At 35.9% G+C, this 17997-nt stretch overlaps 5 protein-coding genes across 6 annotated transcripts in view; 3 read left to right on the top strand and 2 right to left on the bottom strand.

Annotated features, from left to right (window-relative positions):
• The first annotated feature begins 85 nt into the window (after window positions 1–85).
• Window positions 86–2146, top strand: LOC129748813 (uncharacterized). The gene is made up of 3 exons (XM_055743569.1): window positions 86–102; window positions 204–393; window positions 992–2146. Exon 3 carries the CDS (start codon window positions 1019–1021, stop codon window positions 1538–1540), a length of 522 nt encoding a protein of 173 aa, XP_055599544.1. The 5' UTR covers window positions 86–102; window positions 204–393; window positions 992–1018; the 3' UTR covers window positions 1541–2146.
• Window positions 2147–2817: 671 nt separating this feature from the next.
• LOC129748815 (NADH dehydrogenase [ubiquinone] 1 beta subcomplex subunit 9-like) lies at window positions 2818–4740 on the bottom strand. Its single transcript, XM_055743570.1, has 3 exons — window positions 4542–4740; window positions 4184–4326; window positions 2818–3164 (listed from the first exon to the last, which is right to left on the bottom strand). Exons 1-3 carry the CDS (start codon window positions 4631–4633, stop codon window positions 2968–2970), a joined length of 432 nt encoding a protein of 143 aa, XP_055599545.1. The 5' UTR covers window positions 4634–4740; the 3' UTR covers window positions 2818–2967.
• Window positions 4741–4870: 130 nt separating this feature from the next.
• LOC129748812 (dolichol-phosphate mannosyltransferase subunit 1-like) lies at window positions 4871–5967 on the top strand. Its single transcript, XM_055743568.1, has 3 exons — window positions 4871–5095; window positions 5165–5375; window positions 5441–5967. Exons 1-3 carry the CDS (start codon window positions 4998–5000, stop codon window positions 5849–5851), a joined length of 720 nt encoding a protein of 239 aa, XP_055599543.1. The 5' UTR covers window positions 4871–4997; the 3' UTR covers window positions 5852–5967.
• A 3754-nt stretch (window positions 5968–9721) lies between these two features.
• LOC129743747 (tyrosine-protein phosphatase non-receptor type 14) overlaps window positions 9722–17997 on the top strand; it is an 88266-nt gene continuing 79990 nt past the window's right edge. Inside the window, exon 1 of one of the 2 annotated variants that reach the window (XM_055735885.1) lies at window positions 9722–10044. The gene's annotated coding sequence lies outside the window, so the exon portion shown is untranslated. Of the gene's footprint in view, window positions 10315–17997 lie in introns of both variants that reach the window. The other variant, XM_055735884.1, reaches the window with a different exon arrangement.
• On the bottom strand, window positions 13006–17889 carry LOC129741372 (uncharacterized). The gene is made up of 2 exons (XM_055733097.1): window positions 17792–17889; window positions 13006–14287 (listed from the first exon to the last, which is right to left on the bottom strand). The coding sequence occupies exons 1-2, from the start codon at window positions 17887–17889 to the stop codon at window positions 13006–13008; spliced, it is 1380 nt and encodes a 459-aa protein (XP_055589072.1).

The raw sequence follows: 17997 nt of genomic DNA, 5'->3' as shown, positions 1-17997 counted from the left end.
GGGATGTATTGGAAAAGAAAGCGAATAAAAATCTGCCGTCGTTTTTTTATTACACATGTTTGAAGTTGAAAAACCGCTTAACTGGGCGGTAGATGGTGACAGGTACTCTTTTTTCGCTTACAATATTCTTTATGTTTGATTTTCTGTCATTTGATTTTATCAAAATTTTTAATTTATCGAAACAATATTATCGTTCTTCTTAGGCACTCATCGCGGTGCAGTTGCTCTTAGAGAACTCATCAGCTTCCGAATTCCAAATTACGAACCGAAAAAGATCGATCCGCCGGCAAAAACGATCAACCGCAAAACGATCGATCATCAATTTCGGATTGAGTTTCGTTCAAGTGCGATCGTTGTGAAAACTTTGTGTGAAAAAATTTTCGTTTTATTCTTGTAAGTATAGCTGTTAAATCCTTTTTTATGATTTCATTAAAAAAGACAGATTAAGCGGTTCTGTTTGAAATTGAATGATTCTCTTTTGACCTTCAAACGCTGAACAATTTTGAAATCTCTAGAGTTTACTTCGAACTGGAAGCCATCTTGGAATTTTTTTCCCAAGCTTGGGTTTTCCTCGGTTTAATATTTTTTTCCTATAGCAGTGAGATAGCAACCCATCGTTTACTTACTAAATTCTTATTTAAGTCACAAAATAACTAAAATTGAAAGTTTGGGCTCATTAATAGTGTTAAATTGTGCTTAACCGGTTATCTTGCATGCATTTTCATAAGCAGAAGTCTGTTTCAGGTTCCAATGGTTTTCAAACATCATTTTTAATCACCCACCACCCCCTTTCACAAAAGATTCGAACTCAACCACCCCACCCACCCCCTTAAACAAACTTTGCGAAAACAGATTTTTATGTTTAGTTTTTTGCCATTTCAACCTGTAGCATAAAAATTCAAAAACAATGTAAGAGTTATATCGTTTCTAAGAAGTCACTTGTTCTTCTCTACCTATGAATCACAAACTTACATTCCTATTTGATTTCTAGATTATTTCCGAAACCGAACACTCCAAAATGACAGGTCTATTCTCGAGCTCCGACGACGAGACCACGCTGGATCGTTCTAACTCGCAGCAACAACAGCAGCAGACACCACCGGCCAGCAGCATCAGGCGGTTCCTGAAGCTGTTGATCGAGGCGATCCGAAAATCTCCCCCCAAAGAAAACGGCGTCTCGATTGTACAGATCAAAAAGTACCTCAGAGCCAACCATCGGGTGATGAAGAAGGAGATGACGGAAATACTGAAACCGACCATGGAAAAAGCCCTTCGGGACCGCTTGGTGATCAAGACCAGCGCAAAACAGTCCATTCTGTCGGGATCGGTGAAGCTGAACCCGGATCTGGAGAAAGGGCTAGCGCTTTCGGATGACAACAACAGCGGTGGAGAAGAGAAGTCATCGGCGGAGGAGCAGGTTGACGAACAAGCGGCGACCAATAATGATTCCAATGACCGGAAACGGAAAGCCGAAGACGAACCGGATCCTTTGCAAACGTACATCGTCAAAAAGAAGCTCTTTCGCCCGAGAAGAACCTAACCGGGCGGGGGAGTTTGGAATCGTTGATTTATTGATTTTTGTACAAAAATTTTGAAGTAACTTAATGCGTTTTTTTGGGAACCTTTCGACGGGTTCGACAAATTGTAAAATTCTACCAATTTTGCCGGACAAAAATGTGTAGAAATTTGTTCTGTTCTCAATTGTCAAAAAATTGTATCTTGAGTGTTCTCGTATCATAAAGATACCGAAGAACTGTTAATAGGTATAATATGTTGATAGAAAACATTGATTGTTCGACAAAACAAGAGAAATCCAGAGTTTCCCCAAAATTTGAGACATGTAATTTTATGTTGAATTTGTAGAATACGTGTAGATCATGTAAAGTTTGTAGAGTGTATAAGGTGCAGAGAAATTTCAAGAACCAAATGAATAAACGTATCAAGTAACGAGAAAAACGACAGAATAGCTGGAGAGTAATAAGAGATTTCAGTGCGAGAACAAAGGGACCTAACACCTAATTAATCTAAACCAAAATTGTTTTTCAGAAACATGTAGAAGTCTAATTTCTGTTTTGATAATGTTAAATTTCAACAGTTCTGTATTACGTTTAGTAATTATACTCATAGGATAAGAAGCCAAATAAAGTACTCGTTATTAACTTGATAAAAATGTTTTTGGTATTTGAAAAAAGTCATTGAATTCCTTTTTACAATCAATCGCAATCGTTTCCAGTTGACATACACAAAATTCGCAAACGTTCAACTTTTCTCTGTTACAAAAAAAAAAAAATTCATCTAGAAATTGTTAAGGCCCAAACATTTTTCAATTTTTCACTTTTAACGGAAATACGTTAAGAACTATTTTAATGATGCAACGAACAAAAATTGAGGCACTTGGGATCAGAGGGGTGCAAGTGCCTAAATGATAGTTTCGAGAAAACGCACTTCGAAATTTGAAGGTGCTCGATTTTTCAAATATTTTTCGAATTCGAGCAGTTTTAATTCAATCAAAAAGTGTTCAAAAAATTACAAAAATCAGAATTTTTTCACCAGATGTACACTTAAACATGAAGAATTGTTAGGTATACTTAACTCTGAATTGATGATTTTGACACTTGCACCCCTCTGATCCTGAGGGCCTCAATTGAGAGTTTTTGGAGATATACTGAAGATATACAGATTGAAGATAAATCCGTTTGCACTTGCTCCGGTGTACAATACTTAAAGATAATCAAGACTCAAATTTTCGGGCTGACTTGAGAAAACATAAAAAATATTACCTGCTGACTTTCGGAACAAATCATCATACCATCACGGTTTCCTTTTTACATCCATTCTAATTCGATATTTTAGCCTTCTCTACAAACAACAACGCAATCTAGATCGCGGCAGCAGAAACGACGGAACAAAAAGTTCCGCCCCTTCTCCTCCAACTCCTTCTCGTCTTCCAAGTAGGTATAGTAGTAGTTAGTGATGGTGCGGATCGGCCGTCGACGCTTTGCCGTACTGCTTCTCCCACCAGGCGACGTACTCCTTCTTGCGCTGCTCCCGGCGGGCAAAGTACTCCGGATACTGGGCCTTCTCGAGCGGGTGCCAGTAGTCCAGCACCCAGTCCGGAGGGATGACCTCGCGTTCGAACGCGACGCCACCGGGCGACATGGCAACTGCAATGAGAAAGATTTAAAAAAAAAGTAGTCGTTAGTGAACTGTGCACCTCATGATTTATACGGATTAATAAGGATTCGAGAAGAAATGCACATTTTAAAAACGCTTGAAGTTTGTTATTTTCCTTTAATCGTAACACCATTAGTATACATTGGTTTTTTGTCCTTTGTATCGAACATCTTTTGTAATAGTGAACAATTTGAGGTAGCAGTTATTGGTAATTCGTGAAAAAGTGGCTCCAGAGATGAAATGTGGCTCGATAGATGACAAAATGGAATAGATTACTGTTTCTCTCTGGGATATCTCTTCGTCCAAAAAGTAGTGTCCAGATGCTTTCGTGGTTCAGGCGATCAAATGCTTTAGAAGGGAGTCCTGGATCGTCAATTTTTCACTGGATCTAGTTTCGGATCACTTCCAAAAGTATGTACTTCGAGCCCTGTTTAGATCAATCAATCAATCCTCCAAGGATTCAAAAGGGAGCATTCGTACTGAAAAGATGAATCAACTCCAGGCGCTTTGATACATTTCGTATTTCGTTAGCATAACGTGATTTTTTGGCCACTATTAGAACAAGCATTCATTGTGAGTTTACTATTGCTTGAAAAAAAAATTTACGAAAAAAATCCGTAGTGTTTAGGCAAAACGTGTAGAGAATGGGATTAATTTAGTATCAAACGTTTTTTTTAGAATAAAGTACTTTGTCTTGAATTGGTAAACATTAATTTTCAATTACCTACCTAATGTACTCGAATTTTGTTCATAACATTGCATAAATGTAGGCGGTATATAACCTACCCATTGAAGGCCAGGGTTGAAGTCAAATTCGCCTATGCTTATGCAAATAATGTGTGCTTTAGAAAAAAAAATCTCCGTGATAATTTACAATAAATTTTGCCACTTTTTTTAAAGACCTTATTATACCATTATTAAAAACTGTCTTTTAAACTATAGAAAGGTATTACATTATTAAAATGTGTAGAAATAATCTCACATCGAATCCATAGAGCAAAACACTTACATTTCTTCGGCTGGAAGTGCTGGGTCTCGAACAGTTCCCGCTCCCCATCGGCCAGCAGCCGGGCAATCTTGGCCGGGTCCTTCTCGTTCTTGTTCTGATCGAACCGGTGTCTCATGATGGTAGCATGGTAGCGGAAGATATGTCTGAAGCGGGACAAAATATTACCACACTAACTACTAAATGGCACCGGTTTTTTTTTTTGTTTTTCTGGGATTTTAACACTCTCGTGTTATTCATCCCCTGAAATGGCACCGGAGCAAGAATGTTTTGATTCCGAGACGAGAGCCAGAAAATTACATAAGATAATCGCCAGTACCTGACGACGATTGGAATGGTTTCGAGGACTTCACAAACTCACCTGCGATCGTACCACGCCTCCAAATTGCGTAGCGACTTCTTGTACAAGCTGCAGACCCGCTTGGTATGGGCCAAGGCCGACGAGGCGGACATTTTCGGGCACCGCTTCTGCTAGCTGCTTTGAGTCGAAATTTTTACGAACAGCGACGATGAAATGCGGATGGCTGATGGTTTTTTTCTCGTTCGTTTTCAATCTGCCTTCGGTGGACCCTGGTGGCAAATTTCATCCAAAAAAAAATCCAATAACGCCTACCCGAATGCCTTTTTTATACGCCTACCAAAACAAACAGTTTCCTATCCCTCGGACCAAAAAACAAGAGCGTTCAGCTGTTTATTTTGACGTGGAAGTTGTTTTGTCTGCGCGATTTCAGTGGCTTCACTTTCCCTGTTCAAATTCCACTGCAACAGTTTATCCTGGCAAGTTATTCTCTAATTAGATCAAAACTCTTCCAACACCATGACTGCAAACAAGTATTCCATATTGTTACCGACCTACAATGAACGGGAGAATCTTCCCATAATTATCTGGTTGATTGTTAAATACATGCAGGAAGCGTGAGTACCTTTAAAATACAATAAATCAGAGTAGGAGGTTCACTAAAAACATGCAAATATTGTTTCCAGGCGAATCGACTACGAAGTGATTGTGATCGACGATGCCAGCCCCGATGGGACCCTGGAGGTGGCCAAGGAGTTGCAGAAAATCTACGGCTCAGATCGGATCGTGCTTAGACCGAGGGCCGGCAAACTTGGCCTGGGAACGGCGTACGTGCACGGTATCCAGCATGCAACCGGAAACTTCATCATCATCATGGATGCCGACCTGAGCCATCATGTAAGATTTTATTCAATTCTACACAACTGCTAAATTACTTGAATCCCTTCTTTTTTTTCCACCAGCCCAAATTCATTCCCCAGTTCGTGGAGCTGCAGCAGCAGTCCAACTTGGACGTGGTATCCGGAACACGCTACGTCGGAGATGGCGGAGTCTATGGGTGGGACTTCAAACGGAAGCTCATCTCCCGGGGAGCCAATTTCCTGTCCCAGCTGTTGCTCCGGCCGAATGCTTCCGATTTGACCGGTTCTTTCAGACTTTACAAAAAAGACGTCCTCAAAGAGCTCATCTCCCGGTGCAAATCCAAGGGTTACGTGTTCCAGATGGAGATGATCGTACGGGCCCGGCAACTGAACTACACCGTCGGGGAAGTTCCGATTTCTTTCGTCGATCGTGTTTACGGACAGTCCAAGCTGGGTGGTTCGGAAATCGTGCAGTTTGCCAAGAATCTGCTGTATCTATTTGCGACCACTTGAATTAGTCTTACTTAAGTTGATGGAAGAGAGAAAGTTATAAATGCAATTTGTCCTTTTAAAGTTTATGTTAACTGTATGCATTTATTTAAGAATTAAAAACAAATAAAAAAGAAATCATGGCATAAAAAGCCTGTTTGCAATGCACCGAAGTTAACTCCAAAAATCCCAACGTCCACAATCTGTTGAAATTGTAACAAAATGATAAAAATGGCAATCTTGACATAAAATGACAATTGTAACAATACGATTTAAACGGTTAAATCGACTTCACATGATATGATATTGTGTCATCGTGATTTGTTTTGTTGATTTCGTCTTTTTTTGTCATTTTCACCATATTGCAAGTTTTGTATTTCTAATGATTTATATGATATCTCTACTCTATTGTTATTTTAAACATGTTTGTCATTTTTGTTATTAGGGATATTTTTGAAATTTTTGCTCATTTTCGTTATTTATAACATATTTGTCATTTTTATTTTTAGTAACTTTCTAGTAATTTTTGTCAATTTAATAATTTTTTTTCATTTTGTAAATCTGCAATTTTTGTATTTTGGTTTGTCATTTTGGTCTATTTTGTCATTTTGCCTTTTTTGTCATTTAAAAAAATTAATTCTTGTCATTTTTTTATTTTTTTTTTTCATTTTGTCATTTCTGTCATTTTTGTCATCGATGTGTCTTTTTGGTAATTTTTGTAAATATTTTAATTTTGTTATTTTTTGTCATTTTGGTCCTTTTGGTTATTTGCGTCATTTTTGTCAATATTTTTTAATTTTTTTTAATTTTTTTCATTTTTGTCATTTTGGTCACTTTTGTCATTTTATAATATTTGTCATTTTTGTGCAGTCATTTTTTGTAATTTCTAACATTTTTGAAATCATTTTTATTTTGGACGTTTATGTCATTTTTTTTTATTTATTGTCACTTTTTGTCTTTTTGTCTATTTTAATATTATTGTAATTTTTGTCATTTTTGTAATGTTTGTTATTTTGTGATTTTTAACATTTTTGTAATTTTTGCCAATTTTGGTCATTTCTATCATCTTTGTCACATTTGTAATTTTGTTTATTTTTGTCGTTTTGATCACTTTGATCATTTTCGTCGTGTATTTTTTCATTTTTGTTATTTTTGTTTTTTTTTTAAATTTTATTAATTTGTCATATTGTTATTTTTGTCAATTTTGTCATTTCTATCATTTTTGTCATTTTTGCCATTTTTGTCATTCTTGTCATTTTTTTTTTTAATTTTTACCACTTTTGTCAGTTTTGTCATTTTTCTCATTTTTGTTATTTTGGTCATGTTAGTATTTTTCTAATCTTTGTCATTTTTTGTAATTTTTGTCATTTTTGTTACTTGTAATTGTTATCATCTTTCTAATATTTTTAAATTTTTGTAATTTATTTAAATTTTTGTGATGTTGATTAATTTTGCCTTTTCTGTAATTTTTGTTATTTTTGTTATTCTTGTCAATTTCGGTCATTTTTTAAGTTTTTGTAGTTATTGTAATTTTTGTATTTTTTGTCATTTTATTAATTTTTGTCATTCTGGTAATTTATACAATTGATTCAATTTTGTCTTTTTTTCCTTTTTGTCATTTTTTTTCTTTTTGTCATTTCTGTCATTTTTGATATTTTTCTCATTTTGGCATTTTTGTCATTTTTGCCATTTTTTCCTTTTTTGGCAGTTGTGCCGTTTCTTTTTTGTCATTTTTGTAATTATTGACATTTTATTTTAGTCAGTTTTGTCATTTTTGTCATCTTTGCCATTTTTTGTCATTTTCGTAATTTTTGTCATTTTATTAATTTTTGTCATTTTTTTAATTTTTGTCATTTTATTAATTTTTGTCATTCTTATTATTTTTGTAATTTTTTGTTATTTTTGTCATTTTTGTCATCGCTGTCATTTTTGTCGATTTGTCATTTTTTGTTATTTCAATTTTTGTATTTTTTGTCGTTTTTGTCATTTATGTCCTTTATGTCATTTTGGTCTTTGTCATTTTAGTCATTTTGTAATTTTTTGTCATTTAAGTCATTTTTGTTATTTTCGTCACTTTCGCTATTTTTGTCATTTTTTGACATTTTTGTCATTTTGGTCATTTTCATTTTGTGATTTTTTGTCATTTAAGTCATTTTTATTATTTTTATCATTTTTGTCATTATTGTCGTTTTAAGCATGTTTATCATTTTTCTCTTTTCGTCATACTTGTCATTTTGGTCAATTTTGTCATTTTGGTTATCTTTCTAATATTTTTTTTTAATTTTTTTTAAATTTGTCAATTTAATCGTTTTTGTTATTTTGTCATTTTTGTAATTTTCGTCAATTTGGTCATTTTGGTCATTTTTGTCATTTTTGTCATATTTTATCATTTGTGTCATGTTTGTCATTTTTATCATTTGTGGCATTTTTGTCATTTTTGTCATTTTTATCATTTTTGTAATTTTTGTCAATTTGGTCATTTTGGTCATTTTGGTCATTTTTGTCATTTTTGTCATTTTTGTCAATTTTTGTCATTTTTGTCATTTTTGTCATTTTTGTCATTTTTGTCATTTTTATCATTTGTGTTATGTTTGTCATTTTTGTCATTTGTCATTTTTGTCATTTTTGTCATTTTTGTCATTTTTGTCATTTTTGTCATTTTTGTCATTTTTGTCAATTTTGTCATTTTTGTCATTTTTGCCATTTTTGTCATTTTGGTCATTTTTGTCATTTATGTCATTTTTGTCATTTTGATAATTTTTGATATTTTTGTCATTTGTATTATTTTGACATTTTCATCATTTTTGTCATTTGTCATTTCTGTTGTTTTATTATTTTTTTCATTCTTTTTTATTTATTTTTTGTCAATTTTTCATTTTTGTCATGTTTTTCGATTTCGTCGTTTTTGTCAATTTGGTCGTTATTGTCCTTTTCTCATTTTTGTCTTTTTTGTCTAATTTTGTCATTTTTGTCAATTTTGTTATTTTTATTATTTTTCTCAATTTTAATCACTTTTTTTCTTTTCTGTCATTTTTGTTATTTTTGTCATTTTCATCATTCTTGTCATTTTTGTCATTTTTGTCTATTTGTCTTTTGGGTCATCTTTCTAATTTTTTTTTTAATTTTTGTCATTGTTATTTTTGTCAATTTTGTCGTTTTTGTCAATTTTGTTATTTTGGTCTTTTTAGTCATTTTCGTCATTTTTTTTTTTCATTTTTGTCATTTTTTTTTATTTTTGTCATTTTCGTCTTTTTTTCATCTTTGTCATTGATTAATTTTTTCACTTTTCTAATTTTTGTCAATTACGTCTTTTTTTCTAATTTTTGTAAGTTTTGGCATTTTTATCTTTATTCTTTTTTTTTTGTCATTCATGTCATTTTGGTTATTTTTCTCAGTTTTTGTCATTTTCGTCATCTTTCTTATTTTTTTTAAATTTTCGTATTTGTTTTTTTTTTTCTGTCAATTTGTCGTTTTTGTGTTTTGTGTTTTTTTTTTGTTATTTTTGTCATTTTTAGCATTTTTGTGATTTTTGTCAATAATCATTTTTGTCAGATTTCTAATTTTTTTTCATTTATTTCACATTTTTTGTCATTTTATCATTTTTGTCATTATTTTCATTTTGTCTTCAACCGAAAGGTAGAATTTTGCCAAAACTGGGTTTTACTACCGCTTGAAAACTCAAGGGGATAAATTTTCGAGCACATTCCTATCCCCCGCATTTGCGTGTCAGTTTTTTTGACGTTTCCTTTTATGTTTTGTTTTTCTTTTCAAAAAACCGCCGCGGCGCCGATCATTTTCGCTGATTCCGCTTCCGTATCGTCTTCTCATACAATGACGATGATGGTTTTTTCGAATTCTTTTTCGTACCACAAATTCGTTCAGCGGCACCAGACCAAGCAAAACTCGCACAACTCGTCAAACCTTCGACGAAGCATCGCGATCGCCAAGTTGTGCGTCATCTAAAAATTCGGACTTTTTTCTTTGCTGTTATTTTCGCTTACATTTTCGTATTCAATTTTAATTATTGTGCAATTTCAATCTTCGGTAAACTTACGTACGAAACAAGACGTGTATTTCGAGCGAGTTATTCGACTTCCAAAATGTGTGCTGTTGTATCGCGTGATTAGTTTCGGGGAGAAAAAAGAAGTGCCACCAACGCTTAAGTTTTGTGTGGGAATCGAAGAAATGACCGTATCAACGACGAAATTAATAGCAAGGTGAGCTCTCATGAAGTATGGGAAGCTGAAAAGTGGTCGACTCGGAATCGTGTGAACAGAAAATATTATTTCCTAATTCGGGTTTTACAAAGTGCATCGGAATTTCGGAAGCGCTGATGCGGCGTTGTTAAAAAGAAATCCGTGAACTGTGTGCTGGTGTGTTCTGGTTTTGTCTCTGTGTATGTTGGTATGTGTCGTCCGGATTGGCATAACGGAAAAGTTTGGATTTCCAAATGCAACAACCACGACTCAGGGGAAGAGGAAAAACAGGTGGGCAACCGGATAAAATCTCAATATTGACGGCAGAGCAGAATTTCACCGCGCTGCGCCGCCAGGCCAGTCACTTGAATCTCGTTTATCGAGTTCCGGGTGGGAGACAAAAAATAATCAGAAAACTGCAAAGTAAAAGTGGCGCATCAAACGACGATGTCCACGAATCGGACCGGACCAAACCAGACCACTAGCAACAGTGAGTGAGTGCTGCAGGCTGGCTGCTGGTGATGGTGTGTGATTGTTTCCTCCCGGTTTGCGTCGTTGTCGTATCGCGTGCGTTGTCTGGAAAGTTGGCCACAGCACCGCTTGGTGGTTTGGAACCGAAACAGTCACGACTGACGACGAATAGTAGTGGCCTAGTCCACCGGCAAAGAGGGACCAAACAACCAACCAACCAGTGTCCATCTATTAATTTTGTATACGTGGTTATTGCGCGTGGAACTGAACTTATTTCCCTTTTCCCACTTAAGCTTACCTACTTACTAGGCTCTGCGCTTACTGTTGCGTGTGGCGTTTTGCATTCATAAGAGGTTTTTTTTCTACATGAACTCGATCTAAACTATACTTATCAATATTGAAATCTCGGTTTTGGAAAAGCTTTTTACTCAGTAGCGTATCGAGGTTTTACCAAATTTATATTTTTATTTCCATTTTATCACTTATTTAAAATGCATAATTTTTTTTGTTCAAATTGACAGATTTGAGAAAATTTAAAACAAAACAAAAAATAGTTACAAAATTAGCAAAACTGACAAAAATTCGAAAAATTTACAAAATTGACGAATAAGATCAAGAATTTCAAAATAAACATACATAATTATAAATTTGACCAAATTCCGTACCCTGGGTTCCCATGGGTCACGGCGGCTGTGTGCATGCTTGTGATAATGATGGTTTACTATCATTGTCCTGACAGGGTCGTTGCACACATCTTGTCAAGCATGGATCATAATGTGACTCAAATTAGAAGGCGTGATGGATACCTTTATTTAAATTAAATTAGCGGTAGGTTCAATGGTGTCCCAATTTTTCATGATCCATGCTGATAAGATGAATGGGAGTTGAAACACTTGCCCTCCCTTCCGTTGAACAATGAGAAAATTTTGTAGTGAAAATATAACATTTTACCGTCATAAAGTGATACTTTTCAATAGGGCATAATCTGTTTGGTAAGGTAGTTAGCTAGTTTAGTTTCATAGAATTAGGATGTTTCAAGTATTGCTAGGTTAGGTATAGGTAATGGTATTCGCCTCCCCAATGCTCTAGAACAGGCATGTCAAACTCGTTTAGGTGTGCGGGCCGCATTAAAAATGTCCTATGACGTAGAGGGCGGCAGCCAAAATCTGTCAAATCGGTACATTCAGCTTTAGTTTTTTTGCAGTAATATTTTACATAAAAATCATTTCGATAAGCAAGAATGAGTAGATAGTTCAGATCATTCATTTCGGGCATTTAAAAACAGGCACACGGTTTATTTGAATTGAACCCCTATCGTGTAGATTGAGTATTAAAGTTTGTTTGAGAAGTTGACCACAATTAGTGATAAGGTTTTAAAGAACAGCACTGTTATTTTCCTGTTCAGTTGATAAGTTGACGATAACACTAAAGCTATTGCTATTTAAGCTTACAGTTCATTGTTGATGAGTTTACGAGACACCTTTTCAGATTCTGTTTTTATGATATCCTAATTGAGTTATTGAATAACCGTGTAGTCGCGTAGAATCAATCACTTGAATATATCTTTTACTTAGCAAATCTATAATTATTTCTAAATCAAACTAGGAAGAATCCAAATTTATGGAAACGAGTAAGGTAGATGACAGGTAGGGAAAATTCAACTACGGTAAGATAGTGAACCCTTCTGACAACGATATCGAGGCGTTAGCATATGATACCATATTATTTGATACCATACTGCTATTGCTCGGTTGAATTGAAGGTTGGGTTAACTCGAAGTTCATATGGGGCCCACCAACCGTCCTAGTCCGTCGAGCACTATCTTAACGCTTCCCTAAACTGGTGCTTCAGAACCCTCGGGCTCTGTTGCCGCTATCCTTTTCTAAGCTATTCTACTCTCATTGTTAGCGAGAGTCAAAGTCGCCGGAGCGAACTGTATTCGATAGTAACAATTTTTGTATGAACAAATTGTGAACAACTTCAAATCTAAAAGGTGGAAGAGGAAATTAGACAAAATTCTTTCTACAAATCTATACGACTACTCACATTCAGTCAACCGGCCTGTACTTTGGCTGACCTCCTCACTAACCTAAGCACAACTCTGTGCTACTGCTAATTGCAGATTGGAATGCCTATGAGAAAATATAGGTTAAGTGTGATGCCGCTTTCATATAAAAAAAATACAACTTTACCGAAACTGTTCGGTCGGATCCACAAAGGAATCTATACTGGCCCGACTATGCAAGCCTATTTTGCCGGTTCGTACAAATATTGCAGACCGGTGGATTGCGTACCTTCCGGCTGTATCTACGCACCTCGATGCGAGCTCTCTATCAGCGGCCACTAAACCTTCACTTTTCAATCTGCCTATCTATCAACTTTCAAACTTTCTTTTTAAATTTTCACTCTACAAATATATTTTCCTCTTCCGAACTATCAACCACGCGCTTTTTTTCTTCCTACTATAATGATCTCTTCTTTTACTTCTTTCTCCTCTTGGTTTTTTCACGCTCATCGAGAACTGTCACACATTGGGGTGTCGTCAGCTCCCGGTCTAATTGCCCTTGTGGCAACATCCTCCCCCCGGTGGAATCCGGCTGGGGTCCGCGTTCCACGATCTTGTACCTCCAACACAGCCAGGCGCGATAGCGGCCGACGAAACGTCCCATCACTCGTCTGCACAATCGCCTGACGACACCTGCCGTCTGGATTCGTAATCACCTTCAGGACACGCCCTCTTTTCCATCCGTTCCGCCTACGATCCTCCACCAACACAACCAACTCGCCTGGTTCAACGGGCTTCACCTCGTCAAACCATTTCGTACGCCTCGTCAGTGTCGGCAAATACTCGTTCGTCCAGCGTTTCCAAAAGGTATTCAGCTGTCTCTGCAGTAAGTTCCAGGAATTCCCCAGCAACTTGTTGTCACACACATCTTCGGTAGGCGGCTGGCGGACACCGTCGGAACTCCCTAGCAGGAAGTGATTGGGCGTCAGGGCTTCGCTTTCAGCTGCATCCAACGGCAAGTAAGTTAAGGGGCGACTATTTACGATCGACTCGGCTTCGGCCAGTAGTGTGTGTAGCTTCTCGTCATCAAGTCGCTCATAGTATGCTTCAGCAAGCGCAGCCTTCACCGACCTCACCATCCGCTCCCAGGCACCTCCCATGTGTGGAGCTGCAGGTGGGATGAAGTGCCAAGAAGTATTCTGGTTGGTAAAGGTGGCCTCTAGACCGGCGTTGATCTGCTCACGGAGTACTCTTTCAGCCCCCTGGAAGTTCGTTCCGTTGTCGCTGTAGATTTCTGAAGGCGACCCTCGGCGGCTGATGAAGCGACGAACAGCGGCAACGCAGGATTCAGTTGATAGAGAAAAGACAATCTCCAAATGGACAGCACGTATGGTGAGGCAAGTGAACAAGGCCACCCACCTCTTGACACTGCTCCTTCCGATCTTGACTACCACTGGACCAAAGTAGTCTAGCCCGACAAAGGTAAACGGGCGAAACTGGGGCGACAATCTAGCTGCTGGTAGCGGCGCCATCCTCGGTACAATTGGCCTCGTCTTGTAAATTTTACACCACTGACAATTTTTTGCGACGTTCTTCACCAATGAGCGCAGCGCTGGGATCTGCACGCGTTGTCGCGCCTCGTTCACCACCGTCTCGTTGTTGCCGTGGTTGTATTTCCGGTGAAGTTCGTCGATGTACAGGTAGGTCAAGTGATGCTGTTTCGGCAGTATAACCGGAAACTTAACGTCCGCAGACACGTTCCGTGCTAATCCGATCCTTCCGTCGACCCTTAGGTCGAATTCACAGTGAGCGCGGTGCGAGGTGCGAAGCGAATTTCCAATTCGCGCGAAAAACCGCTTCTCATTGAAACACGTTGAAAAAAACATCGACCGGCCACAGTGCAAGCGAATTTTCGTGCGAACACCTGGCTGGATCGCGCGAATTCATCCTGTTCATCTGGACATACACTGAAAATATTCTCTCGGATATTTTTTATCGTAAAATGATTTATCAAAAAAAATTTTTTCAAAAGTTTATTTATTTAATTATCATTGCCGTTTCTGTTTTGGTAATGAAAAATGCACGGTTTTTTAGCGCGGATTTTCGAAACAAACGCGGTTTCAGTCTTTTTCTATTGAAACAAATTATAACTGGCAATAAACGACCGGTGGCATGAAAGCCCCACAATATGTGTATAGGGTGAAGGGGCTGAACGGATAGAAGTTGGAATTTGTTATCCGACGCCATCTTGAAATCCAATATGGCCCCTTTCACTCAACTTTAAAATGCTGGAAGTGACTGAAAAGCACATGAAACTCCCACAATATGGGTATTGGATGAAAGTACTCAATAAGTAGAAGTCGAATTTGGCTGTCCGACGCCATTTTGAAATACAAGATGGCGGTTTCCGCTTAATTCAAAATGCAATAAATAACTGAAAATCGTAAGGTCCATCCACAATATAAGAAATCAGTAAAAGGGATAAAAAAGTAGATGAAAAATTACTGACAAAAATTTAACAAAAATTTTGAGAGAACTGCAAAAAAGCACTGAAAAGAATAAACAAAAATATAACAAGTGTTATAAAACTAAAGTAATATTGACAAAAATAATACAAAACTGTGGGAAAATATGAATAACTATTACTAAAATTAAAAAATATGACAAAAAAAATAGTGACAAATGACAAAACTTTGGATAAAACACGCCAAATGTGGTTAAATAACTAAGCCAAAAAATATGACAAATATTACAAAATTAGACAAAAATATGAGAAAAAAATCACAGAAATGGCAAAACTATGACAAATGAGAAAAAAAAAATTATGATAAAATTATAATCAAAATTTGATAATGAAATGACCTGACAGAACTAATATAAGGACCAATATTTGACAATAAATTTACAAAAATGACAAAATAATAACAACAAATTTACAATAAAATCACAAAAATCGGACAAAAAATAAGGCAAAATGGCTAGAATATGATAAAGTTTTGAAAAAAATATGACAAAAAATTGTCAAAAATAATGACAATAATCTAACAAAATTATGAAAAATGAGATAAAAATATAACAAAATACTTTCAAATATATGTAAGAAAAATGACAAAATCACAAAATTAAAAAAAAAAAAAGACAAATCCAAACATATAATAATAATAATAATAATAATTTATTAATGATGAATATGTAAAAAATATATCGCAAATACGACGAAAAAATGACACAATCTATAAAAATCTATGGGCTTGTGATATGTGTAACTCAGTTGGCATGTTAGTTCCCTCCTAAGCCAATGTCCGTGAGTTCAAATACAAGAGTAATCATCGAATGCATTTGTACTGGAAGACTTTCAGTATGAAGAGAAGGTGGTAAAACGAATATAATCGAACGAAAAAAGACAAAACTATAAAAAAAAACTTACAATCAAATGAACAAAAAATCTGACAGAACTATGACAAACGAAAACATGACAAAATTATAACAAAAATTAAAATAAAATGACAAAAATCTTACAGTACTATGACAACCTTTGTCAATTGTCATAGTTTTGTTTTATCATAGTTTTGTAACATTTTTTCATACTTTTGTTGCATATATTTTTATCACATTTGTAAGATTTTGGTCATAGTATTGCCAGATTTATGTTATTTTATTTCAAAATTTTGTCATACAGACCCCGCTTGATTTTGGCAACATCCGAGCAAAAACCGTTCGTTTTTGGCAACATCCAAAAAAGACGTTTTTTTGTCTTTTTTTTATTTTTTATTTTCATTTTAAACAAATAAAAATTAATGTAAAACGTAATATTAGCATGAAATTTTTTCATTCGGCTTAATTATGATAGTTTTAAACAGTAAAAACATGATTTTTTCCATGTTTAATGCTCATAACTCATATAATTGAGTCAAATTGAAAAATTGTATGCTAATATAAGGTTTTAGATAAATTTTGACTAATTTGAATTAAAAATCAAAAATGAAAAAGTGACAAAAAAAAACCGTTCGATTTTGGCAACATAAAATTTTCGGGCGTGTTGCCAAAAACGAACGGGGTCTGTATTTGTAATTTTTGATTAGTTATTATATTTGTCATATTTTTATTTCATTTTTCATATTTTCCATAATGTTGTCAAATATTTGTCAAAGTTTTTAATTTCGAGTTTTGGCATTATTACTTTTTTTTTTTTTGTTTCGATTATAGTCGTTTTACCATCTTTATGGCATTCGCGACTTTATTAACGTTACAGTTGGCGGATCGTTATTGAAAAACTTATCCGGTACAACTGTGTTCGATGTTTACTCTTGGGCTCGAACTCGCGGACATCGGCTCAGGAGACAACAGACTTGCCAACTGAGCTATATCACAAGCCCAGGCATTATTACTAATTTGTTGTTATTATTCAGTCAACTTTTATTAATTTTTGTCAGTTTTTTTTTTTAAATTTGGTCATGGCTTTGCCATTTCAATGTCAAATTTATCATAGAATTGGTATATTTTTCTAATATTTTTGTAATATTTTTATCACCATTGCATATTTTTATTAAAGTTTTGTCAGCGTTTCGTAATATTTGTTATTATTATATTGTATTTTTTTTCAAAATTTTGTTATATTTATGTCATAGTTTTAGAAGATTTTTTTTGCGATTTTCAGTCATTAAAATTATTTAAAGTTGAACGGAAGCCGCCGTATTGGATTTTAAGATGGCGTTTCATAGCGTCAGAAAAATTCGACTGTTACTAATTGATTGAGTTTTTCGGAATTAACGCGGATTGGTTTTTTTTTTGCGCGGTGCGTATCCCTCGCTCACAGTTTTGTTAATTTGCAAAGATTTTTTCACATGTGATTAATTTTTGCAACACCGAAGGTTTTTTTCAGTGTTGAACCGCTTCGCAATTCGCGTGCACTGTGGCCGGCCTTCAAAAGCGAACTTGCGAAATTCATCCGGTGAATGAATATTTCGCTTCGCAGTTCGCTTCGCGCTCACTGTGTTCGTACCCTTAGAATTCCATAATCGTCTAACATTGGCGAAAGACGATAGAGTTGACTTGACTTCTCCAGGGCTTAGCGATCTTTTTTAGGACAACGTAGGTTTTGCTTGAGAGTGATGAGTTCGTCGGGAAAGCTCTCACTCTGCGCCATTCGGAACAATATTTGTTCTCCCTTTTGGAGTTCTGCTTTGGATAGACAGCCAAAATTTCGCCGTTCTTCAGGCAGCCTCAAGTTATTAATGTAGCGATGCATGAAGGCTGTAACTCTCAAGATTCGGCACCATCGAGAAAACTCACGATAAGCTATTACGGGCTCTGGAAGCGGAACTTCTTTGTGGGAGTAACATGGCCTCAGTTCTTCTTCGGTAGTTGGTGCAGCTTTCCAAACTGGCCATACTGCTTCAGGATGCACCAAAAAACTTGGCCCGTCGAACCAGCAACTCGTTTTGGCAAAATAAGGCCCGGAACCGTACTTCGTAGCCTCATCCGCTGGATTGTTCTTC

The sequence above is a fragment of the Uranotaenia lowii genome, chromosome 2 (genome assembly GCF_029784155.1).
Source record: "Uranotaenia lowii strain MFRU-FL chromosome 2, ASM2978415v1, whole genome shotgun sequence".
Lineage (NCBI taxonomy): Eukaryota > Metazoa > Arthropoda > Insecta > Diptera > Culicidae > Uranotaenia > Uranotaenia lowii.
This window is presented reverse-complemented; position numbering and strand designations above follow the sequence as displayed.

Excerpts from the sequence above, each read along its gene's own strand:
- LOC129748813 (XM_055743569.1), top strand. The coding sequence starts at position 1,019 with ATGACAGGTCTATTCTCGAGCTCCGACGACGAGACCACGCTGGATCGT.
- LOC129748815 (XM_055743570.1), bottom strand. The coding sequence starts at position 4,633 with ATGTCCGCCTCGTCGGCCTTGGCCCATACCAAGCGGGTCTGCAGCTTG. Across the intron at positions 4,327-4,541 it reads GAGGCGTGGTACGATCGCAG|ACATATCTTCCGCTACCATG; the intron begins GTGAGTTTGTGA and ends GTCCCGCTTCAG. Across the intron at positions 3,165-4,183 it reads GCACTTCCAGCCGAAGAAAT|TTGCCATGTCGCCCGGTGGC; the intron begins GTAAGTGTTTTG and ends TTCTCATTGCAG.
- LOC129748812 (XM_055743568.1), top strand. The coding sequence starts at position 4,998 with ATGACTGCAAACAAGTATTCCATATTGTTACCGACCTACAATGAACGG. Across the intron at positions 5,096-5,164 it reads GTTAAATACATGCAGGAAGC|GCGAATCGACTACGAAGTGA; the intron begins GTGAGTACCTTT and ends TATTGTTTCCAG. Across the intron at positions 5,376-5,440 it reads ATGCCGACCTGAGCCATCAT|CCCAAATTCATTCCCCAGTT; the intron begins GTAAGATTTTAT and ends TTTTTCCACCAG.
- LOC129741372 (XM_055733097.1), bottom strand. The coding sequence starts at position 17,889 with ATGGCCAGTTTGGAAAGCTGCACCAACTACCGAAGAAGAACTGAGGCC. Across the intron at positions 14,288-17,791 it reads AGAGCCCGTAATAGCTTATC|GGTCGACGGAAGGATCGGAT; the intron begins GTGAGTTTTCTC and ends ATTCGACCTAAG.